We start from the raw sequence: 27106 nt of genomic DNA on the forward strand, positions 1-27106 counted from the left end.
AGCTGAGCTAGGCTCCAGCACCCACCACGACCCCAAACGGGACAAGCAGTAGTAAATAGATGGATGGACACACATCTTTACCTTTGGTTACTCTAAACCAGTAATTTCCAGAAGCCTCAGTTTCACTAATGTTTTCAAATGCTGTAAAAATGTGTAGAATGAATATTACACTTCAACATTTCTGTCAACGGAGATTTGCGACACAGTCATTTTGATAGTAGGCTATTATAGCTACCGTATTTTTCGGATTATAAACCGCTCCGGAGTATACGTTGCACCGGCCGAAAATGCATAATAAAGAAGAAAAAAACATACATATGTCGCACTGGAGTATAAGTCGCATTTTCGGGAAAAATGTATTTGTTAAAATCCAACATCAATAACAGAGATTTGAAAGGCAACTTAAAACAAATAAATAGTGAACAATAAGTATATGTTGTATGACGCATAAATAACAAACGGAGAACGTGCCTGGTATGTTAACGTAACGTAGTATGGTAAGAGTCATTCAAATAACAATATCATATAGAACATGCTATACGTTTACCAAACAATCTGTCACTCCTAATCGATAAATCCGATGAAATCTTCTTCCTCGAGGTCGCTTCTAAACTACTCTGCCAACTCTAAAGGTATGCGCCGCTTCCTATTGTCGTTTTCTGCTGCATATTTCACTACGTCCAGCTTGTAATCTGCAGTACATGATTTCCTTTTCAGTGCCATTTTTGTTCAGCCCTTCTCAGTTTTTAAAAGTTACCGCCAACGTTGAAATGATCCATTTGAATAGCTACGGAAGTAGCATATAGCATATAGCATCCCATGACCCACAATGCACTTCTGCCATGACCCTCCCCCGCCGAATTCTTATTGGCTGACATGTGTGTGACAATTGCTGACGTGTGTGTGACGATTGCTGACATTTTCTTTGTCTCTTCCGCAAATGAGATAAATATTATTATTTAATATTTTACGGTAGTGTGTTAATAATTTCACACATAAGTCGCTACGGAGTATATGTCGCACCCACGGCCAAACTATGCAAAAAACTGGGATTTATAATCCGAAAAATACAGTAATATAGACACATCACATGTTGCCTTCCTTATAACACTTAAGGTTTTTCATTTTTGCGGCTAAAGGCAGATTTGTTTTTTGAATTTTTGGTCCAGTATGGCTCTGTCAACATTTTCAGTTGCGTTAGGAGCTCGTCAGTAACTGGTTAGATGAACCGGCCCGGGACATGAAAGAAGACAAGAAATCCTGTGGCACCAAGGAGGTGGTCTTCTCGCAGGACTCACCTGTGAGAGGGGAGGTCTTGGGGCAGTAGTAAACCACCTCTCCATTGTTCTGACCTCTGGACAGTAGGGAGAGGTTCGCGTACACATCACTTCCAGGCACATTGGCTGCGGTCTGGTTTCGGGCGGACGTTGCCGCGCCGTCTGACTTGCGGAAGATGCGTATGAAGTAGGTGACCCTCTTTTGGTAGCCCTCCCGGGACAGCAGCGCCATGACTACCAGCTGGATGCCCAGGAACATGAACAGGTAGCGCCATTTGGACTGCAACTTAACCATGGCGACGGGCGGGACGAGGCTCCGCCGACAGTCTGAGGCCTATCTGGCGTGGACAGGAGTTTGCTTGGCAGTCCTTACAAAACTAAAGTGAAGATTGTCAGCTATTTGTTCACTTGTGGCATGTGGCATGTAACGTCACAGAATTACATGACAGTAGAAAGTAGAGTACAAAAGTAAAGGCACTTTTGGTAGCGTTTGTCTTTTGTGACCACCAGTAGCAAAGATATTAGGATAACAATCAAGATAGATAGAAGTCAAAAAGTACTTTCCTCCATGTTCAGTGCATTCCTTAGCCGCAGGTTAAGTATGTTCCGAATATTTCCAAAGTTGACTTTTGGTCCAATCTTTGACTGGCAAGAGGCGGCGAAGCCGGTGCCACATCATGTGCTTTCAACGCCCCATGAACGCGCATTCAAAGCGCAGCCTCCAGAAGTCCGATGATAAGTGTCCGTTCTCCCTTTACGCCGCCTCCTGTGCTTCCTCCCTTTGCCTCCGGAGAGGGGCTCCGGCAGCCACAATAACAGTCGCCATCACAAAAAGAGAGCGTAGGCGGGCCGTGATTCAGGATTACACAGCCTCCGTCCGCCGCTCGCTGCCTGACTGGCGGTGGTGGTGTTGGAGGGAGTGCACCGTGACCGGCGTGGGAGGAGGACTGTCTGTGTGGGCGGGTGACAGTGTTTGTTAGGGGGATAGCATCTGTGGAGAGCGGGGGAGGGGACGGAGGAAGAGGAAGGAGTGTGGATGCACTCTGCTATTGTCCCATAGAGGCTGCGCACAGCGTTGGTCGCCCTTCCCGGCGGCTGAGTGGATAGGAGCAACTGGCCCAACTGGATGAACAGGAACTTGGGCGGTGACTCCCGGACAACTGTGGAAAATAAAGTACAGAAGTTGGGAAAGATTAGTCATCCTCTACCACATCACACTTCAAATTTTGCACATTTTTTTAAAGCATATTTTATATATGTTTGGCCGAGATTAAGCATAAAAATTAAAAAATGAACACAAAATATCAATACTACAGTAGCACTGCTCACTAGATGAGACCATGACTCCTGAAGTCAGTACAGTACAGTCTTTTTCTTTTGTCCAGAATGAGCTTTATTGGCCAGGTTAAGAGCAACTGAACTTTTTAGGAATATTACATATTGTTCGCAATCATAAAGAAAGACAAGAACACACGTCTTTTTTTTCATGACACTGCACGTTACTAGCGTGCAGTGTGTTGTTGTTTTTTTTTGATTGATTGAAACTTTCATTAGTATATTGCACAGTACAGTACATATTCCGTACAACTGACCACTAAATGGTAACACCCGAAAAAGTTTGTCAACTTGTTTAAGTCGGAGTCCTTGTAAATCAATTCATGGTGCCTCGGTGTGCATTGTTTACAAAACGTGCACTACTTAATATGTCCGTGTCGTTCGGTACACCTCCGAACCGAACCGAACCACCCGTACCGAAACGGTTCAATACAAATACACGTACCGTTACACCCATAATGCATAGTAATTTGGCTTAGCTGTTGATGTCCGCAATTTTGGGGGATTTACAGCAGAATATTTACCTCCCGTGGACGATGCAAACAATGCGCATGAGCCAACAAATGGATTGCGTTTGTTTACACGGGCGCTGCACAGTACAGTCGGATAGGCCCGACTAATTGGACCCAGCGCAGATGCTTCCATGGACCGCTCGGATGATGGGATAAAAACACTGACTCGCAAGTTGATCAAGTCCTCGTCTAACCTCCTTCGACCTGGTGTCCAGCGGCCTTGGCTAATGCGCTGCTGGTTACACGTCAATTAGTACTCGTTAAAAGGAGGCAGCTTTCCGTCAATGATCCTAATCCCACTGAATCTTGTCTTGACTTTGGCAAACAGCCGACAGAAATTGCTATAAGACGGCGAACAGGCCTGCGAGTTCGGCTAAAAAAAACAACTAACATTTGTGCAGTTGGTTTCAAAAATTGTGACCAAAAATGTAATCAATCACCGATCTTGAAATGTTTAATTATTTCCACTGTATCAGATCCATACTTAAATTTGTAGTATCACCCAAAACTAGTGTATAAGTATCTTAACCACAGAAGAATAAGCAAGCCTGTGCTGATTAACACATTTTCCTGGATGATATTTTGTCCTACAAATTGCTGGTTAACAATGTTATCAGAGCTGAAACGATTCCTCGAGTAAATCGAGTAATTTGATCCCAAAATATATTTGAGGAATTTTTGCTGCCTCGAGTAGTCAAGTTTATTTTTTGTTAGTTTTTTACGGCATATTTGCCTCGTTTAGTAGTCAAAGCTCACGTTTCGCACGGACTGTCTAGGTATTGCACAGCGTGTTTACGTCAGATTATACGCCCCATGCACTGCACAACACCGCTCCTTTAAATACGCTTGAGTTTAGTAAACTAATTTGCCGACATAACTCGCAATGCCGGATGCCGCAGAAAGCAGTGGACAAAAGCCATAGCAATACGAGGGAATTAAGAAGCGACAAAAATTGTCTAAGGCAGGGGTGCCCATTACGTCGATCGCGAGCTACCAGTCGACCGCGGGGGGTGTGTCAGTCGATCTCCAACCAGGCTTTTAAAAAAAATAGACCTACAAATTAGTGATCATCAATCTTCACCAAGACGTCACTTAAATGACATTCACGGTACCGGAGGGTGTTGTGAGATGACGCTGGCTGCTGCAAGATCATTATTATTAAAATATGACCGAGAGGAAGGCGAGAAACACTTTTTATTTCAACAGACTCTCGCGCCGTACCTTCCGTCAAAACTCTAAAGGCCGACTGCACATTTCCTATCTTCACAATAAAAGCCCTGCTTCATGCTGCCTGCGCTAACTAAATACAGAGTCTCGGAAAACTGGCGTGCACAAGCGATCCCTCAGAAAGTACAGTACAGTACATATTCCGTACAATTGACCACTAAATGGTTTTCCGAGACTCTTATTTTGTTAGCGCAGGCAGCATGAAGCAGGGCTTTTATTGTGAAGATAGGAAATGTGCAGTCGGCCTTTAGAGTTTTGACGGAAGGGACGGCGCGAAAGTCTGTTGAAATAAAAAGTGTTTCTCGCCTTCCTCTCTGTCATTTTTTCATAATAATGAACTGGCAGCAGCCAGCGTCATCTCACAAAACCCTCGGGTGCCGTGAATGTCAATCAAGCAAGCTACGGAATTTGCCGCCAATGTTTTTCTTGTAAAGTGTATGGAAGCTGGATGAATTAGATGCCAAAAAACAACCACTTTCATGTGGTATTGTACAGAAAGGACAACTTTTTTTCTCCTCCATTTGAAAATGTGGGCATTATCATCATTACTGTCTGATTCCAATCAATGCAAGTCATCAGAATCAGGTAATACACCAACTTATATTCTTGTCTTCGTGAAAGAAAGACATCTATATGTGTTACACATGCTTGTATTATCATTAAACACATTTAACTTGTTTACAAAAATGTCTCTTTCATAAATAAATAAATATAAATGATATATATAAATGAGGTAGATCCCCTCGAGTTGGTCAATTGAAAAGTAGCTCGCCTGCAGAAAAAGTGTGGGCACCCCTGGTCTAAGGTGTGGGAACACTTCACACTAAAATGGAAGGAAAACGCAGTAGTATGCAAACATTGCAAAGTGGAGCTCACATACCGCAATAGCACAAGTTTGATGCTGCAGCACCTGTCGAGAAGGCATCCAATTAAAGGACATCCAGAGGCGAGGTAAGTCATCTACTATCAAATGTAAACGCAAAAGTTGTGTTAGTAGTAGGCCATGGAGAGGTTGGTCCAGGAACAACTCCGCCCTACAGTCAAGCCCCACCTGGACCCATTCCAATTCGCCTACCAGCCACGACTTGGAGTGGAGGACGTAGTCATCTACCTGCTGAACTGAGCCCACACCCACCTAGACAAGCCTGCGAGCAGTGTGACGGTCATGTTTTTTGACTTTTCCAGTGCTTTCGATACTATACGACCTGGGCTACTGGGTGTGAAGTTGGAGAACATGCAGGTGGAGGCCACCTTGGTGTCCTGGGTTGTAGATTACCTGACTGACAGACCACAGTACGTTCGACTGCAGGACTGTGTGTCTGACAGGCTGGTCAGCAACACCGGGGCCCCGCAGAGTACTACTACAACAGATTTTTTTACCATCATTCAATTACATTTATAAACAAAACAATTATCAAAATGACACCATAACCGAAATCAATGTACCATAACTACAAACTTAACTAATTTGAAAATGGTAGATTGATGCATAAAATAAAATAGAACAAATGTAGAAACACATTTTTACAATGGAGTTCAGGGTGCGCGTCGCCCATTCAAGCAATGAGGTCATGTTGACATAAGTCTTTATATCTTACCATTTCGTTACTTTATCCGTTGAGTTGATAATTTACAATGAAAGGAGGCATTGTGCATCGCTACTGCATCAGTCTGTCGCAATCTGCTGCCAGCCACAAGAGGAGCAGTTTATAGCTTGCACCTACGCTAATTGGAGTAGCGGCAGCCAATCCAGACAGCTTTTAAACTCAGCTGGGACGTCATCTTTAAACAGTATGATGTGTGACGTGGGTTACACTTGAATTGCTATTGCGACATCCAGTGGATACATTTAGTACAGCAACCTCTTTCTTTAAAAATATTGCAGCTCATTTTTATACTGCCCATCTTATGGGCCACACGTTTGACACATCTGAGCTACACCATGTTTAAATACCAGTTTCACAAATTAATAACAAAATGTGGATCGTTATGATCATGCTTTGATTGTCAAAGATGTTTGGTAATGTAAAATGGGATATTTCTACCTGATATTCTGTACATTACAGTCAATGGTATTCATAACTCTGCATGGCAATGTTTTAACCTTCTCTATTTATTAATAAAATGTAATATTCAGCCTGCTAGTCATTCTGTAAATGAGTACGCGACCAGAAGTCATAAAAGAATTAACACAATAATTCAGTTAGCCAGGCACTACATGGCACGGCACGAGGGTCAAAAAGGACACGTGTGCGTTTATTGCCAGTGAAAGAAAAAAATTGTGCTGTTTTTGGACAGTCCTAATAAAAACTAATCATTTAAAAACAACACTTTTAGATGTCAGTTTAAAAAACAAAGCAGTTTGTCCAACAATAAACTAGCTTTGTTCTCCAACAACACCACGTGGGGTTGAGAGCAACAAAAACCAATACAAGTGTTGGCTCACACATCCGATGTCGTTGAAGCTCGATTTCGTAAGACATATCACAGTGGAACTGCTCTAAAAAGAGCTAAAGCTTTACAAAAAAAATACTTGCATTCAAATTACTTCTGCAACATTCATTTTATACAATCCAAAAGTTCCACATGTAAAACAATGTTGCGCAATGTACATCTGACTTTCTTCTGCATCCTGCACGGACGCGTTTCCTTCCTAGTCACATTTGTCATACTTCTGCCTCGCTAAAAAGACAACACAACTAGGGATGTAACGGTTGTGATAAAGGGTTTGAAAGACAAATTGTGATTTTAATGTTTAAATAATGATATTCTATAATAAAGGTTTTAATGTTAATGCGCAAAAAAACCTATGTGGTTAGTATTACTGTTTTATATTGAATTCTCACTGTATGTAGATAAACTTACTGTGATACTGGGGTAATCCTGCTCATTTGCTGGAGAAGGACGCTAGCGCATTCATGACTGGGTAGCCCGCTTAAATGCCAACATGAATACAAGGGACATTATTATTATGGGTGCACGAAAAATATGTATTCACATTCAAACCGTGATTCCTATTCATCCAGATTCTAAAATTGAGTCATCATTTTCAAAAATCAATAAACTTTTTTTTATAATATACATTTTTTTAAAGAGATGTTTTAGACCAGGGGCGCTCACACTTTTTCTGCAGGTGAGCTACTTTTCAATTGACCAAGTCGAGGAGATCTACCTCATTCCTATTTATAATTTATATTTATTTATTTATGAAAGAGACATTTTTGTTAACAAGATAATGGTGTTTAATGATAATACAAGCATGTTTAACACACATAGATTCCTTTCTTTCATGAAGACAAGAATATAAGTTGGTGTATTACCTGATTCTGATGACTTGCATTGATTGGAATTAGACAGTGGTGCTGATAACGTCCGCATTTTCAAATGGAGAAAAAAAAAAGTCCTCCTTTCTGTCTAATACTACATGAAAGTGGTTGGATTTGGCATCTCATTTGTCCAACTTGCATACTCGTTTTTAAACACTTTGTTATGAGAGTAGCATATGTGTGTGGCCCTTTAATGTCTGGCAGCAGGTGAGTGACGTCAGTGACTGTGCGGGTGGGCAAGCAAGTGAGAAAGTGGTCGCTGAGGGCGGGGGAGAAATACATTGGCATCAAACTCCGTTGCTTGCTAGCTTGTGCACGCTAGCTTTCTGAGACTCTTATTTTGTTAGCACAGGCAGGATGAAACAGGTCTTTTATGTTGAAGACAGGAACTGTGCAGTCGGTCTTTAGAGTTTTGACAGTAGGTACGGAGTCTCTAGAAATAAAATGTGTTTCAACGCGCCCGCCCTGTTAGTGATTTTTTTCTTAAATATGAGCTCGCAGCAGCCAGCGTCATCTCACAAGATCCTCGGGTGCCGAGAATGTCAAACAACTGACGAAAGTGAAGTCTTGGTATGATTGATGATTGCTCATTTTTATGTCTATTTTTTAAGGCCTGGCTTGAGATCGACTGACACACCCTCCGAGATCGACCAGTCGATCACGATCGACGTAATGCCCACCCCTGTTTTAGACCATCTTCCCATGCAACCATAAGGAAGTTTCCCCGCCTGTAGTCTGTTTAAAAAAAGTTTCATTATAGTCATTATATCAAATGATATATTGTATGAATCGTGTTGAAACGAGAATCTGTTCTGAATCGAATCGCCGCCCGAGGAATTAGTGCCCAGTGATTCACACCCCTAATTACCATCTTTCCGCATTTAAATAAAAACATACGCCAATCTAAACCCGTAGATGCACATTGCTGCCTGACCAACCAAAATAATCCAGGGTTTCCCCCGGTTTGCCGATATACTTGTGCCATCATATAATTTGCATAATCAGTGATGATGCATCATTTTCTTTTAAAAAAGGCTAAAAATATGTTATACATGTACTAAACATTTTACATTTTTATACTGAATTAAATACACCTACAACTTATTTAATAAAAATATAGAAAAAACTACCGGCAGCGGTAATGTTTAGATCCATGAAGGAAAGAAGAAAGGCAATAAATGTTTATAACTGGATAAATTTACATACGGGGCGCTAATTAATTTAAAACCTCTTCTCACTCCTGCGCTTACCAAAGGCATGCGGTAAAAGTAAGCATGCGATAATTATTTTTAAACCTCTTCTCACTCCGGCACTTACCAAAGGCATGCAGTAAAAATTTTAGTGTGATGCAAGGATACCATTATGAAAAGCACTTTTAACAAAAAAAACGTTATTATGGTCTTACCTTTACTTATAAATATAGTCCATGCCAGCTCCTTATGATCAAAAGGATCGATAACTTATTTAAAGAAGTATTCCTTATCTTTCTTCAGTTTTGAAAGTCTCTCTGTCTCGATGGAGATCTTCCTTTATTACCTACTCCAGCACATATCACGATACTCATTTCACTTCTTCTGCGGCCGAGTAGTCGCAACAAAAATCACTAGCGCCCTCTAACACCAGGAGGCGGGAGTCATTTAATGACTCATATTTGACGGACGCAGCTACGGTATTGTGACGGTCTCAAGCAGTCGTCTTGCGGGTTCCCAGGACCACCAAGGAAGGACATGGCTTGAGCAGTTTGACTTTGTTTATTCTTAAATAAAACCTCAGTCCAGGTCGCTCTTCCGCTCCTCCTCTCTGCTCGCTCGCCGTCTCCTCGCCGCCATCTTGAGCCGGGCTCCAGCGTGCCCTGCCTGTCTGTCGGACCGTCGGCTACACAGGTATATTAATAAAACATAACTGCTTACTGTTCTTTTTAAATAGCTTGGACCTTAAATCCTACTGAATACCTCTTAATCTTCTTTCCTTTATGCGATTTCAAATTACCGGTAATGAAATCAGCCTCCTCCATTTTGAAAATGATGACAGGGGAAGTGTCACTCATGATCACGAGTTTGACCCGGGGGTAATACCAAGCATGCGTTAATTATTTTGCGAAGTGAGTTTGACCCGGCAGTAATTCAAGGCAGGCGCATACTATATGCCTGGCGGCAATTCAAGGAAATACGGTATGCATAATTGTATACATTTTTTAATGAATTAAGTAACGTTTATGAAAACATTTTTCCAAAACAATATAGAATGTGAGTTATTACAGCTTAAATCAGTGGTTCTCAAATGGGGGTACGTGTACCCCTGGGGGTACTTGAAGGTATGCCAGATGTACGTGAGATTTTTTTTAAATATTCTAAAAGTAGCAACCATTCAAAAATCCTTTATAAATGTATTTATTGAATAATAATTCAACAAAATATGAATGTAAGTTCATAAACTGTGAAAATAAATGCAACAATGCAATATTCAAGTGTTGACAGCTAGATTTTTTGTGGACATGTTCCATAAATATTGATGTTAAAGATTTTTTTTTTGTGAAATTTTTTTTAGAATTAAGTTCATGAATTCAGATGGATCTCTATTACAATCCCCAAAGAGGGCACTTTAAGTTGATGATTACTTCTATGTGTAGAAATCTTTATTTATAATTGAATTCCTTGTTTATTTTTCAACAAGTTTTAGTCATTTTTATATCTTTTTTTCCAAATAGTTCAAGAAAGACCACTACAAATGAGCAATATTTTGCCCTGTTATACAATTTAATAAATCAGAAACTGATGACATAGTGCTGTATTTTACTTCTTTATCTTTTTTTTTCAACCAAAAATGCTTTGCTCTGATTAGGGGGTACTTGAATTAAAAAATGTTCACAGGCGGTACATCACTGAAAGAAGGTTGAGAACCACTTGCTGAAAGCAGACATTTATCACAATGGCCGAGAGTTAGTGGGCAACCGAGGGTGCTTGGTTGCTTTGTTGGGTCTGCTCCTGTCTCCGGCCATGCTCTCCCACCCCAGCAGACGTAGGTGTGGAACGCTGAGACCACCACAGTGTATATGTTTTTTGTTTTGCTTTGTTTTACTTTTTAGCTGTATGTAGAAATGGCTGGTTGCATCAGTTCTGCTATTTTAATGTCTTTAATGTCCTTAGTGTTCTTTGATGTTACCCTCTTACACACGTGCTTATTTGTGCTATGGCTATGAAGGTTTTTTTTCCCTTGGCCTCAGTCTGGACCCCTTCTCCAGAGGCCAAGGCTTAGACTGAATTTATTTTTTTCTCACCCGTCAACCCCCAGCGTTTACCTGTTTCTCATCCTTTTTGTAAGGGGCGCCAGAAGTTGGCAGACCCGTCAACGATCCTGTTGTCTCTTCCTGCAATATTTGTCTGATCTTGAATGGGATTGTGCTGAAAATCTTAATATTCGATTCTGACTGATTTGTTTTAAAAACGCTTACAAAAAAGTGGCACCCCAAACATTTACTGTCGCACCCCATTTTTATGACTTGACTTTTGACAATTCCTAGCACCAACGCTGGGCTGCACTATATTCAGCTGTCTCTCAATGTTGAAATTGAGTTTGCCGGGGAAAAAAAAGCTATTTAAATTACAGATGAAAAACAATAACTTAAGGGGGTTTATTGATATTTTCCACCATGAAGTCACTGTGAAACTAAGCACACATAGTAAAGTACATTGATATGCACATATGTATAGGAATCATGTTAATAATACAGTTTAGTATAAAGTAGGGCTGGGCGACATATCGATATATACGATATATCGCGGGTTTGTCTCTGTGCGATATAGAAAATGACTATATCGTAATATTCGAGTATACGTCCTCACGCAGTTGCTTTTAGCTGCGGGCGTACACTTCAGGCTCTTCTCACTCTTTCCTGTCTTACTTTCTCACAGACAAGCAGGCACACATTCTTACATACGTCACATACGTGTCCGCCCTCGCAGAAACGAGAGGTAACATACTGGGCTACGTTAGCTGCTAACGTAGCCGTTCGAGAGAAAGAAGGTGCAGATCTGGTAACAAATGAAGGAAGACTTAATTCCCAATAAAAACAACTGGGTTTCCATCGTCTGGCTGTAGTTCGGCTTCAAGTGGGAATATGTCGAACAGACAACCGTGATATGTCAAGTGTGGGGCAAAAGCGTTGCTATAAAACAGGGGTCGGGAACCTTTTTGGCTGAGAGAGCCAAAAAGCCAAATATTTTAAAATGTATTTCCGTAAGAGCCATATAATATTTTTTTTACACTGAACAAAACTAAACGCGTGCACTTTTAAGTAAGACCAACATTTCTAGAGTATAATAGGTCTCTTATTCTTTGTAATAACATTGTTATTCTCGAGCTAACTGAGGAGGGGGCGTGGCTTGCTGGCGTGCAGCGAACTGGGGTGTGCCAGGACCGGCCTCGAAATCAGCGACAGGTGCGTAGATGGCCCACCTGGGCCTTGTTATTTAATCACCTGTCGCTCTGTTATAAGCAGCAGCCAGGAGGAGAGACGGGATTTGAGCTGGAGCCAGAGCGCGAGCGAAAACGAAAGAGAAAAATACAATTGCTGGAAAGCAACTGAGAGACTTATTGAAAAATAAAACAATATTGTAACCCTGAAACAGGCTCTCATGTTGGTCCTTGGTGGTCTGACGAACCCCAGGAGTGCAAGCCCCACACTAACCAAGAATAAATAAATAACTTCTTACCATTAACGCAAATTCTTGAACGGGTGCGGTAGAAAACAGATGGATGGATTAAAAATGCATGAGAATGTTTTATATTTCGAACATTATTTTTAACACTGTGATTACAAGTGGAATCATTCATTACTTATCATATTAAGCAATGTCAGCTAAGATTTATCCGAGAGCCAGATGCAGTCATCAAAAGAGCCACATCTGGCTCGCAAGCCATAGGTTCCCTACCCCTGCTATAAAAAGTAGCATTACTGGTAATATGTAGCATCATTTGAAAGGTCACTCGCTAGAGAATGAAGACAATTTCATAACGTTAGTAACATACCTCACAGTGAAGGACGAATACTATTTGATTTCCTATTATGCAGCTCATTTTTATTTGACACTTAAAATGTCTCTGACAATCTTGCACTTAATGTTTTGGAAATGACTTGAATGTTTGTGCCATTCCTTAACAACTTTAATAAATACACTTTCGGTCAATTGACTAAGTTGTGATTTCGCTCACTGCATAAAAGTTTAAAAGTAGCATATATGAATGCAGTATGAAGAAGAATGTTTTAATGAATACACATAATCATCATACTGCTGTGATTATATGCATCAAGGCCAAGGCAAAATATCGTAATATATATCGTATATCGCGATATGGCCTAAAAATATCGGGATATTAAAAAAAGGCAATATCGCCCAGCCCTAGTATAAAGTGAAAATAGATGTCCAGTATGTTTGCATGCATGTTTGCTTACACCACACAAATGAATGGATGCAAGATAATGGAGTTAAATATAGATCATCATCTAGGGACAAGACCTCAGGGTCAGCAGCATCACTATCCACATCTCAAAAGGAATGACATAACACGCATGCTCTGGATGCACCCCCACCCTCAGGGGAGATCAGACCAATAGACCTTTAAAAGGGGAAGTGGATGGGGTCTCTCGAGGGACAGTTTGGCTAACATTGACCCAGAAATCCAGACCGAAAGCCTTCGCTTTGCTAGCGGGATAAAAAGGTGTAAATCATTAATGGGCGCGGAGCATTGTTATTGTTAGGAAGCGATGACATCGCTTGGCATGGCGTAACATCAACAACAATTACTCAAACATGTCAGCAACATCCACTTCATGGAGCTTGAGGCGAGACGTTCCAAATGGATGACATTTCAGGGACAACTGTTCCAACACAATTACTCTTAAATGAACGCTATTGGCGTGGCGCAGTGGAAGAGTGGCCGTGCACAACCCGAGGGTCCCTGGTTCAATCCCCACCTAGTACCAACCTCGTCACGTCCGTTGTGTCCTGAGCAAGACACTTCACCCTTGCTCCTGATGGGTGCTGGTTAGCGCCTTGCATGGCAGCTCCCTCCATCAGTGTGTGAATGTGTGTGTGAATGGGTAAATGTGGAAGTAGTGTCAAAAGGGCTTTGAGTACCTTGAAGGTAGAAAATCGCGCTATACAAGTACAACCCATTTATTATGATAATAGACTGTTTGCAACTTGCTTTAAGTTACATATATTTATTTCAAGGACAACACCAGCGAAATGATGTCAACATTACATCCCAAAATTATAAGCGATATTGTTATTATAAGCAACAACGCAAACACACTATTTTTAGAGGCGCAATCACAGAGAGCTAACTAGCTTATGCTGCAATGTTTACATATTGAGCTGCTGCATGGCCTCTGAGTTGGTGAAAGTTAATTCTACATTATAAAGTATTCCGCTCACCTGGATATTGGAAGGTTGTGGACATAAACCCACAAGTTGGTGAACTTTGACATTCAACTTAGACCCAGAGATGACAAAATAGACAAAAAAACACACTTTTCTTTACCCTTTGTGAGGGTTATGATGAATTCTTTACCCAAACGGATTATATATAAATTAGCATTTATGCTAATTTTATTCGTATAAACCTAAAAATCATGACTTTCGATACTCTGCTTCCTCTTAAAAGTATGGTAACTGTTCTATGCTAACGCTAGCCCACTAACATTTTATACCAGATTTGTATCTAATTTTATTTGTTTAAACCTAAAAATAACGTCCCTCACCTAGATAGGAGAAGGTTGTAGAATTAAACCGAGGAATTGGTCAACGTTGACATCCAACTTAGACCCGGAGATGGCGACAAAGACAGAAAACACACTTTTTTTTAACCCTTCATCCAAACAGGAAGATATAACATTGAGAGCAAACATTGTACAGTAAGTGATTATTTTGTTATGTTGATAGTTTGTATATTGTAATATTTAAACTTTTACCTATTTGTTAAAAGAGAAAGTAATTATAATTTGAAAAGAACTGACATCTTTACTAAATTAAGATTTAGAACAGGGTAAAAATAAAATAAAACAAACATCTTGTTTAGCACTTGGCAATACTGCTACATGATGCTTAGTGTTTCACTAAAGCGGCAACTGTTTCGCAAACAGTTTCTAAAACTTGTAGCTCATCCTCCTTATATTCAGACTCAAAAATAGAAGTTTCTAGCGGAAGAGAACAACTCCTAATGATTCCCCTGTGATCTAAAATGGCTAGCGTTCATTTAAGTGATTGACATGAGGATTGTGAATGATATTGAAAATGGTAAAAAAAGGGCAGTTCCACTTCCACAAATAGGACCATGTCCTACTGATACTTTAAAAACTCATACTTTCTATGCCAGTTGGCCGTTTGTCAACACACAAACATACTTTTGTCCTCGAACACTCACACTTTTGAAAACACTGGCCAAGGTAAACATTTTAAAAGGATTCGTCTTCAAGTGTGCGTGGGTGTGTTATGGCTTGTCCACGTCTGATGACGTCACCATACATCAGTGCTATTCAACTAGCGGCACAGGGCCCAAATCTGGCTCGAGAATGACACCATAGCACCCTTCCGAGTTCAGTTTAAAACTTGGGAAATAAGCATTTTTCCACAAAAATTCCGAAAAAGCTCCTGTTGTAGACAGTAGCTAGGGCCATTGTGGACACATTGGCAGATCCTAACTTTTGATTAAGGATCATAACGATAACCACGTTTGGTAATACGTTTTTAAATAAAAGTTATTGAAAAACCAAGATGTTTAATGAACCAAAAGACTGACTGGCACCAGCTGGCTATCTTATATGCTAATATGAAAACAACAGACATCACAATCCAGGGTAGTATACTAGAGGCTAGGGCGCGGTCTATATGATGTTGTCATTGAATAAATTGCATGATTGACGTTGATGCATACATGTTCATTAAAATTGCAAAACATGCATATATTTATTAAACAGGGGAGACTGAGCCGTCTCTGTGGTCGGCCCTAAGCTCTGGAACATTCTGCCCCTCCATGTTCAAACTGCTTCCACAGTGGAGTGTTTTAAGTCTCGTCTTAAAACCCACTTTTATTCTTTGGCTTTTAAAGGGGAACATTATCACCAGACCTATGTAAGCGTCAATATATACCTTGATGGTGCAGAAAAAAAGACCATATATTTTTTTAACCGATTTCCGAACTCTAAATGGGTGAATTTTGGCGAATTAAACGGCTTTCTGTTTATCGCGCTGGAGGCGATGACGTCAGAATGTGACGTCGCCGAGGTAACACACCCGCCATTTTCATTTTCAACACATTACAAACACCGGGTCTCAGCTCTTTTATTTTCCGTTTTTTTGACTATTTTTTTGAACCTTGGAGACATCATGCCTTGTCGATGTGTTGTCGGAGTGTCTAACAACACTAACAGGGAGGGATTCAAGTTGCACCACTGGCCCAAAGATGCAAAAGTGTCTGCCGCCAGATCCCCATTGAATGTGCTGGAGTCTCGCCACATTTTACCGGCGATGCTAAGGCTGACATGGCACAGAGATGTATGGATAACCTGCAGATGCACTTGCAACAATAGTCAACGAAATCACAAAGGTGAGTTTTGTCGATGTTGACTGCCAGCTAATCGATGCTAACATGCTACGCTAATCGATGCTAACATGCTATTTACCGGCGGTGCTAAAGCAGACATGGCACGGAGATGTATGGATAATCTGCAGATGCATTTGCAACTATATTACGTTTCCTTCCACCCACATTTAATGCGAAAAAAACACCAATCGACGGATTTAAGTTGCTCCAGGGTCAAAAGATGCGAAAGTCCTGATCGTTTGGTCCGCACATTTTACCGGCGATGCTAACGCAGCTATTCGGCCGTGCTATGGTTATGAATAGCGTGAATAGCTATTCGCTCAATAGCATCAGTTTCTTCTTTAATACTTTCATACTCCAACCATCTGTTTCAATACATGCGTAATCTGTTGAATCGCTTAAGTCGCTGAAATCCAAGTTTGAATCCGAGCTGATGTCACTATATCTTGCTGTGGTATTCCCATTGTTTGTTTACAAAGGCAGCAGTGTGTGACGTCACAGGGAAATGGATAATGGTTTCGAAGATAGCAAAAATAAGGAACTTTAAAGCTTTATTTAGGGATATTCCGAGACCGGTAAAATTTAAAAAAAAAAATTTTTTAAATACAACAAGCCACTGGGAACTGATTTTTATTGTTTTTAACCCTTTTGAAATTGTGATAATGTTCCCCTTTAACACTACGTGAGTTGTGTGGTCCTCTGTCCTTCTCTGTGTTTTTTATACATTTTGATTTCTATTTTACTGTTTTAATTGCTTTTACCCTTTAAAATAGTTTTAATCATATTTATTTTTATATTGTTTTTATATTTATTTTTTGTTTTTATTCAGTCATTGGTGAAGCATAATATTGTTTTTAACATGGCTGTGCAGCACTTTGGAAAAATTTGTGTTGTTTAAATGTGCTATATAAATAAAGTGGATTGGATTGGATTGAAACAACAAATCTGTTGCTAGTCGTGTGAATGATGTAGTAAACAGTGGTGTGGTTCTCCACAGAGAAAATTGGTTTGCAACTGCATAGTCGAGTTGTGTTAATCCAATTTTTAAAAAGCCAAACACGATCAAATTAAGTTATGTACATGTGTTGTAGGAAGCTTATTCCGATACTAATTTGAATCTGACTAATTTAGTGCAGGGAATCAGACTAATATAGTGCAGGGAAACGTACTGACTGTAGTCAAAGAAGTAGGAAGCAGTAATGGAAAAATACAACAGAAAACTTTGTTTCCAGTCAGTGGGAAACACTAAAGGGAAAGTCTATACTCCATTTATAGCAGTAACAATAAATGTGTTCCAATCCACTCTGCTAATAAAAGGTGTGGCTTGGTCACAGACTAGGAAAGAAAGAAATTGAAAAAATATACTTGGACAAAGAAACACCTGCCCTATAGACACAACAAAGTGAAAGTCAAATTAACATTCAGTGTGTGTGTGTGTGTGCAAGCAGGCCAGTGGAATAACGTGCAAACATGGCCAAGGGGTGAAGTGGCAACCGAGCAAAACAACAGGTGCCAGCGTTCCTGCCTTGGCAACCCATCCTGAGCCAAACCCATTCGTTATGTCTGTAGCTGGTACATGTCTCCCAGGCGCTCCCCCACTCCCTATCCCAAGGGTCCAATCCGCCGGGACGGACTGCACACCCTTCTTTTTTAACACCTTCTCTGCTCGGACGGTTTGACAGCAAAGTGTGCCATCGGGGAGAAGAGACACGTATCCTCTTGCACAAGAAGTGCAGCGGCTTGCAGAGTTAACGACCATAACCATGGAGATGAAGAATGACTCAGTGAGGCTGCAGGGACGACAGCAAAAACACACAGCAGAACAAACCCAAAGACCTAAACAGAGGTCTTTGGGATCTGAATCGCTGAAAAAAAATACATCCTTCAAATGCTGAATTGATGTAAATCCAGACTAAGACTATGACTACACTAAGCCAGATAAACCCCTTAAACAGCCCCGTTTCAGCCACACTAAACTTTCGTTTAAGGTCCCTCTCCTCAGACAATTTTTTTACACGGGTAAGTGTGCCGTGTATTTCTTGAATCTCCGGCTTTTAGCTTTGTTCGGACTCATTGATCGTTTACAAACTGAGTTTGGGCGAAATAGCTTTTTATTAATATCTATGTCATAATACACAATATATATCTCGATATTTTGCCTTAGCCTTGAATTAACACTTGATGCATACACCAGTATGATGATTCTATGTGTCTACATTAAAACATTATTGTTCATACTGCATTAATATATGCTCATTTTAAACTTTCATGCAGAGAGGGAAATCACAACTCAGTCAATTTACCAAAACTGTATTTATTAAACAGTTATTAAGCATTGGCAGAGACATTCATGTCATTTCAAAACGGAAAGTGCACGATTGTCAGAGACATTTTTAAACAAGCTATTAGTGCACTTTTGTGCATGACGTCACTAAGATGACATATCAAAACACTAAATTAAAGTACACTTTTTGTACAGAATGCCACTACAATGCCTTAAAACAAAGTGAACTTTTGTGCATGATGTCACAAGTTATTTCAATAACTGTCAAATAAAAATTAGCTGCATAATAGGAAATCTGATAGTGTATATCCTTCGCCATGTGGTAGGTTACGGCGGACGCTATCTCCTTCTGTTGTTGACTATTTGGTTCATACGGTGTTGATCTGGAAATGGTTGCATGGGCATTTTGGGGGTGTGGCACCGATGGAGATGTTGACATACAGAGTTTCAAGCAAGCCTCATTCTTTAGCGGGTGACTTTTCAAATGAAGCTACAAATCAGCAGTAATGCTACTTTTTGTAGCAACGCTTTTGCCGCACACTTGACAAATTACGGTTGTCTGTTCAACATCTTGCCGCTAGAAGCCAAACCACTGCCAGATGATGGACCCAGTGCTGTTTTTCTTGGGAATTAATTCTTCTTCCTTTATTTGTTACCAGATTCGCACCTTCTTTCTCCCGTATTACCACTCGCACCACTCCGCTAGCATCACAGCTGTTACCCATGCCGCTACCTCTCTGCTCCGCGAGAGCGTATGACGTTGCACATGCGACAGTATGTGACGTATGTCAAAAGGTGCATTTTTTTTGTATGTCTCTGTGAGAAGGAGAGACAAGAAAGAGTGAGAAATCTCTGTAGCTTAATGCCCGCAACTAAACGTATACTCGAATATCACGATATAGTCATTTTCTATATCGCACAGAGACAAACCCGCGATATATCAAGTATATTCGATTTATCACCCAGCCCTAATTCGGAGAGAAAGTGACGCCAGAAAGACCACACCCACACAGGAAGTGACGTCAGAAAGAACGCGCCACAGCCAGCTTCATAACGAAGCGATTTCGTAACTCTGAGGTAACCACTGGAAATATGGAGGCGAGTCCTCCAGACATGCCGTGTTTCTCCTTCCGTCTGTACAGACGCTTGTGGAAATCACACATGAATATATTAAAAGAAAGCGATTGCAGCTATTTCGTATACAACACAAGAGAACTTTCGAATGTCCAGGTCAGCTGTGATTCTACTTACCGAAAAACTTTGTCCATTTGTCAAAGGAGAGTCAACGGGAAAGCGAGCTCCCGTGGATGTGCTTTGTATTACCTGGCCGTCGAGGGAAGACTACGGAAAACGGAAAATGCTTTTGGACTGGCAAAGCAGACTGTATCAGTTATTGTCCGGCATGTATGTCGCGGACTCAACATCTACGTCCAGAGTATATAAAGTCACAAAAAACAAATAGACAATGAAAGTGAAGGCAAAAGAGTGAGGAGTGTCCTGACCAGATATCTAGATCCCGAGATTGACTGTTGTAAAATGATCTCTGTCACATTGTATACTTTGACGTGTTTATTTAAGATTTAATCAATTTATGATAGCTCCGGTGTGATTCACTACAATAGGGCCCCACAGCGCACTGGATTCCAGTAAATTGGAATACCACAACACTGGATATTGTTCAGATAAGCTCAATTTAAGAACTTTTACACAAAGCAACACTGGAGGTGATTATGACGCGCGCATTTTCCGCGCATGCGTACTCGGTCGCTTTGCGTCGGCAGACGGAGGGGGTCTTAAATGACCATTGTGTGCGTGTGGATAAGGATAAGGTTAGGTGGGATTTACCCTGGATAACCTTAGTGTAGGGACCTGCAGATGTGCGGCAAGGACACACACAACTTCCCTGAACTAGTGCTGTGTAATTAGGGCTGGGCGATATATCGATATATCGCGGGTTTGTCCGATATAAAAAATGACTATACCGTGATATTCGAGTATATGCTCTCACACAGTTGCTTTTAGCTGCGGGCATTACACTGCATGCGTTTCTCCCTCTTTCTTGTCTCTTCTTCTCACAGAGAGATAAACAAGCGCACCTTCTTACATACGTCACACGTGCAACGTCACGCGCCCTCCCTGAGCAGAGAGGTAGCTACATGCGTAACATTAGCTGTGATGCTAACGGTGCGTTGCGAGTGGTAATACAAGAGAGAGAAGGTGCAAATCTGGTAACAAATGAAAGAATAATTAAAGGCCTACTGAAACCCACTACTACCGACCACGCAGTCTGATAGTTTATATATCAATGATGAAATATTAACATTGCAACACATGCCAATACGGCCTTTTTAGTTTACTAAATTGCAATTTTAAGTTTCTTGTTGAAAACGTCGCGGAACGCGTGATGTCACTGACTGTCAGGAAATATTAGCTCAGCACCAGTTACGGCTAAAAGTCGTCTGCTTTAACCGCATAATTACACAGTATTTTGGACATCTGTGTTGCTGAATCTTTTGCAATTTGTTCATTTAATAATGGAGACTATAAAGAACAATGCTGTTGGTGGAAAGCGGTGGATTGCAGCTGTCTTCAGCACCGAGACACAGCCGATGTTTCTTTGTTTGTTGTGAAGCGGAGCGGTCAGCGAACATGTTTTCTCTACGTCAACCAGCATGTTTTTGGATGGGGAAATTGTGATATATATATTACCGGAGAAATCATTGGATTATTCGTCGTCCTACAGCAGCAGCGGCAGCTGTGAGCTTGGCTTCTCGGCTTCTCTCTGAGACACTTCGTGTTCACCGCAGCCATCACACCTCAATGTATGTCTTTACAATTTTTTACATCTTTAAAATCTCATTAAAACACTATTAAAACAATAAACAGATAAGGGATCTTCCAGAATTATCCTAGTCAATGTGTCCAATTACACCTGAAACGCTCACACTGCCGCCGCCCGGAGCCGTCGCTTTTTTTATTTTTTTTCTAGTCCTTCACTATCAATATCCTAATTCACGAATCTTTCATCCTCGCTCAAATTAATGGGGAAATTGTCGCTTTCTCGGTCCGAATTGCTCTTACTGCTGGAGGCTCCCATTAAAAACAATGTGAATATGTGTGGAGCCCTACAACTCGTTATGTCAGGCGCACATACTTCCGGTAAAGGCAAGGCTTTTTTATTAGCGACCAAAAGTTGCGAACTTTATTGTCGATGTTCTCTACTAAATCTTTTCAGCAAAAATATGGCGATATCGCGAAATGATCAATCATGACACATAGAATGGACCTGCTATTCCCGTTTAAATGAGAAAATCTCATTTCAGTAGGCCTGTAATTTCCAAGAGAAACAGCACGGGGTGCATTGTGTGGCGGTGGTTTGGCTTCAAACAGGAAAATGTTGAACAATTATGCGGAAAAAGCGTTGCTACAAAAAATAGCAGCACTGCTAAATTTGAGCATAATTTGAAAAGTCACCCGCTAGAGCACAAAGAGTGCTTGAAACTGCATGTCAACATCTCCGTTCAGTGCCACACCCACAAAATGCTGAAGCAACAATTTCCAGATAAACACCGTATGAAAAAAAAAAATTAACAACAGAAGGAGATAACGTCCGCAGGAACCTACCACAGAACGAAGGACATACACTGTTTGATTTCCTATTATGCAGCTAATTTTTATTAGACAGTTTTTGAAATATCTTGTGTGACATCATGCACAAAAGTGCACTTTATTTTAAACTATTGTAGTGGCTTTCTGTACAAAAAGCACACTTTAATTTAGTGTTGTTTTGATATGTCATCTTAGTGACATCATGCACAAAAGTGCACCTATAGCTTGTTTTAAAGTGTCTCCGACAAGCTTGCACTTTCTGTTTTGTAAATGACGTGAATGTTTGTGCCACTGCTTAATAACGGTTTAATAAATACAGTTTTGCTGAATTGACATAGTTGTGATTTCCCTCTCTGCATGAAAGTTTAAAATGAGCATATATTAAAGGCCTACTGAAATGAGATTTTCTTATTTAAACGGGATAGCAGGTCCATTCTATGTGTCATACTTGATCATTTCGCGATATTGCCATATTTTTGCTGAAAGGATTTAGTAGAGAACATGGACGATAAAGTTTGCAACTTTTGGTCGCTAATAAAAAAGCCTTGCCTTTACCGGAAGTAGCAGACGATGTGCGCGTGAAGTCACGGGTTGTGGAGCTCCTCACATCCTCACATTGTTTACAATCATAGCCAGCAGCAGCTAGAGCTATTCGGACCGAGAAAGTGAATATTTACCCATTAATTTGAGCGAGGATGAAAGATTTGTGGATGAGGAAATTTAGAGTGAAGGACTAGACGGGAAAAAAAGGCGATTGCAGTGGGAGCGATTCAGATGTTATTAAACACATTTACTAGGATAATTCTGGAAAAACCATTATCTGCCTATTGTGTTGCTAGTGTTTTAGTGAGATTAAATAGTACCTGAAAGTCGGAGGACTGTGGCCACGGTTGTGTTGACGCCAGTCTCTGAGGGAATTCACGGCAGCTGCAGCAGGACGGAAGATTCGCTGATGTCTTCGGTAAGAGGCGACTTTATACCACAATTTTCTCACCGAAAACTGCCGGTTGACATGTAGTCGGGATCCATGTTCGCTTGACCGCTCTGATCTATAGTAAAGCTTCATCTTCAGGAATGTTAAACAAGAAACACCGGCTGTGTTTTTGTGGCTAAAGGCTAAAAGCTTCCCACCTCCATCTTTCTACTTTGACTTCTCCATTTTTAATTGAACAAATTGCAAAAGATTCAGCAACACAGGAATCCAGAATACTGTGTTAATTATGCGATTAAAGCAGACTACTTATAGCTTGGATCGGGCTGGAAAATAATGTCCGCTACAACCGGTGATGTCAAACGTACGCGTCATCATACTGCGACGTTTTCAACACGACACTTCGCGGGAAATTTAAAATTGCAATTTAATAAACTAAAAAGGCCGTATTGGCATGTGTTGCAACGTTAATATTTCATCATTGATATATAAACTATCAGACTGCGTGGTCGGTAGTAGTGGGTTTCAGTAGGTCTTTAATGCAGTATGAACAAGAACGTTTTAATGGAGACACATAGAATCATCATGCTGGTGTGATTCTATGCATCAAGTGTTAATTCACTGGTTAATATGCTCTCCAAAAAATGTGCACAACATATAATATATGGGCAATAATGTTTAGGTCACAGCCAAGGATGGAGTCGGCTCTCATGGCTGCTTTGTTATTATCAGTTCCGGTCTTTGGTCTGCTAACCCTAACCCCAGCAGGGGTCAGGGTTAGCAGTGGTTTGGTATGTTGTCTGTCTTTAGGCATTGCAATCGCAAGTGCGCAATATGTATTATTGCTCGTTCTTTGGATTTTTCTTTGTAGCTGTATGTAGAAAAGGCGCCGCTGAAGTGGCGGCTGGCTGCACCAGGGTCTGTGCTTTTTTTAAGTCAGGGGTGCCCATTACATCGATCGCGATCGACTGGTCGATCTCGGAGGGTGTGTCAGTCGATCTCAAGCCAGGCATTAAAAAATATACATAAAAATGAGCAATCATCAATCATACCAAGACTTCACTTTCGTCAGTTGTTTGACATTCTCGGCACCTGAGGATCTTGTGAGATGACGCTGGCTGCTGCAAGCTAATATTTAAGAAAAAAATCACTAACAGGGCGGACGCAGAGAAACACATTTTATTTCTAGAGACTCCGTACCTACTGTCAAAACTCTAAAGACCGACTGCACAGTTCCTGTCTTCACCATAAAAGACCTGTTTCATCCTGCCTGTGCTAACAAAATAAGAGTCTCAGAAAGCTAGCGTGCACAAGCTAGCAAGCTACGGAGTTTGATGCCAATGTATTTCTCCCCCCCCCTCAGCGACCGCTTTCTCACTTGCTTGCCCACCCGCACTCTCACTGACGTCACTCACCTGCTGCCAGACATTAAAGGGCCACACACATATGCTACTCTCATAACAAAGTGTTTAAAAACGAGTATGCAAGTTGGACAAATGAAATGCCAAATCCAACCACTTTCATGTGGTATTGGACAGAAAGGAGGACTTTTTTTTTCCTCCATTTGAAAATGCGGACGTTATCAGCACCACTGTCTAATTCCAATCAATGCAAGTCATCAGAATCAGGTAATACACCAACTTATATTCTTGTCTTCATGAAAGAAAGGAATCTATGTGTGTTACACATGCTTGTATTATCATTAAACACCATTAACTTGTTAACAAAAATGTCTCTTTCATAAATAAATAAATATAAATTATAAATAGGAATGAGGTAGATCTCCTCGACTTGGTCTATTGAAAAGTAGCTCGCCTGCAGAAAAAGTGTGAGCGCCCCTGTTTTAAGTCGTTTATGTCATGTTTTTTTTTGTATATATATTTGTTACACAGTTTCACCTAAACACCTTTTATCATTCCAACTTCAAAGTTTTACAACACTTCCTTTAAAAATAAATTAAGAAACACTTAAAATATTTTTGACATTCTTTTAGTCAAACAAGTTAAGCAGGAATTAGAAGAGGAAAGTTTGGCTACGAAGCTAAAAAAAGTTATTTTACAAGAAGTTTAACAAAAAAATTAAATAGATACCAAACTAACACTTTAACAATATTTAGATCGTTAATAGTTCCAACATTAACTTGCGTGTTTTTTTTTATGATCAGTCAGACAAAGGAGCATTTGACAGTGTTATAACTGGTTAATGTAGGAAAAGAAAAGGAGCACATTATTATATAATATATTAACCTAGTGGGTCAACATTCGTGGAAGCAGAAGCAGCGTAAAAAAAAGAGCAGAAAAAGCCCGTTTTTGTGTCCGCCGACACAAGCGTTCTCGTCGGCCAAGATGCTGCGAATCAACCCGCTGTGGTTAGCATTAGCATTAGCATTAGCATTAGCATTAGCCAGCTAAACTAACGCGGTTTTACAGCCTCTTTGGCGTTCATTCACTTTTCAGTACTTACCTTCATATAAGGTGGTTTAATCGTCAGGCAAGTCCATTTCGAGTCGCCGGTGAACATTCCCTAAAAGGACGAGCCTGCTGCGTACAAGTGAAATGTTTGGAAGTTGAACGCTGGGGAGGAAACCAAAAAGTGTGGAACTCCCTGGAGCTGAGACTCAATAAAGATGACGTCATCGTTTTTGCTGTCGGTTGCTGCTTCCATTTAATAATAAAAAAAGCAAACATAAAATAGTGCAGCAAACAGGAGAGATGTAACGAAAAAAGTTGCAGTGTTGACTTTTTCATTTCGTTTTTTTCATCTTAGATGAAAAGTTGACATGGGAAAGTTCATATATTGCATGTGTAAAATAAGGTATATTTGATTGATTGATTGATTGATTGAAACTTTTATTAGTAGATTTCACAGTACAGTACATATTCTGTACAATTGACCACTAAATGGTAACACCCCAATAAGTTTTTCAACTTGTTTAAAGGCCTACTGAAACCCACTACTACCCACCACGCAGTCTGATAGTTTATATATCAATGATGAAATATTAACATTGCAACACATGCCAATACGGCCTTTTTAGTTTACTAAATTACAATTTTAAATTTCCCGCGGAGTTTCGTCTTGGAAACGTTGTGTAATGATGACGTGTACGCAAGACGTCACAGGTTTTAAGGAAATATGAGCGCTGCACACACACACAGCTAAAAGTCGTCTGCTTTAACGGCAAAATTACACAGTATTTTGAAAATCTGTGTTGCTGAATCTTTTGCAATTTGTTCAATTAATATTGGAGAAGTCACAGTAGAAAGATGGAGTTGGGAAGCTTTAGCCTTTAGCCACACAAACACACGGTGATTCCTTGTCTAAAATTCCTGGTGGTCAAACTTTACTATGGATCACAGCGCGGTCAAGCAAACATGAATCACGACGGAATGTCAACCAGCAGTTTTCGGTGAGAAAATTGTGGTAAAAAGTCGCTTCTTACCGGAGAAAAGCTCAGCTTGTGCCGTCCATAAAGCTGCCGTCGACTTCCCTGAGACACTGGCCTCAACACACCCGTGGACGTACACCTCTGACTATCAGGTACTATTAAACTCATTAAAACACTAGCAACACAAATAAAAGATAAGGGATTTCCCAGAATTAAACTATTAAATGTCTCTAAAAACATCGGAATCCGTCCCAATGCAATTGCGTTTTTTTTTTAATCATTTTTTTTTCCTAGTCGGTCGCTATCAATATCCTCAAACACGAATCTTTCATCCTTGCTCAAATTAATGGGGAGATTGTCGTTTTCTCAGTCCGAATAGCACTTTTTGTTGGAGGCTCCCATTAACAACAATGTGAATATGTGAGGAGCCCCCACACGTGTGACGTCATCGTCTGCGACTTCCGGTAGAGGCAGGGCTTTTTTCTTAACACCGAAAGTTGCGAACTTTATCGTGGATGTTTTCTACTAAATCCTTTCAGCAAAAATATGGCAATATCGCGAAATGATCAATTATGACACATAATATGGACCTGCTATCCCCGTTTAAATAAGA

General features: G+C 40.5%; 1 protein-coding gene across 1 annotated transcript in view; it reads right to left on the bottom strand.

The window, feature by feature from the left end:
• si:dkey-199f5.8 (beta-1,4-galactosyltransferase 3) overlaps positions 1-25731 on the bottom strand; it is a 54404-nt gene extending 28673 nt beyond the window's left edge. The window contains exons 1-2 of the mRNA XM_061881903.1: positions 25569-25731; positions 1299-2437 (exon numbers count right to left, since the gene is read on the bottom strand). Coding sequence (XP_061737887.1) covers positions 1299-1572 — 274 coding nt within the window. The 5' untranslated portion in view covers positions 1573-2437; positions 25569-25731. The remainder of the gene's footprint in view (positions 1-1298; positions 2438-25568) is intronic.
• Between the last annotated feature and the right edge of the window lie 1375 nt (positions 25732-27106).

Source organism: Nerophis ophidion, linkage group LG21 (assembly GCF_033978795.1).
Source record: "Nerophis ophidion isolate RoL-2023_Sa linkage group LG21, RoL_Noph_v1.0, whole genome shotgun sequence".
Taxonomy (NCBI): Eukaryota; Metazoa; Chordata; class Actinopteri; order Syngnathiformes; family Syngnathidae; genus Nerophis; species Nerophis ophidion.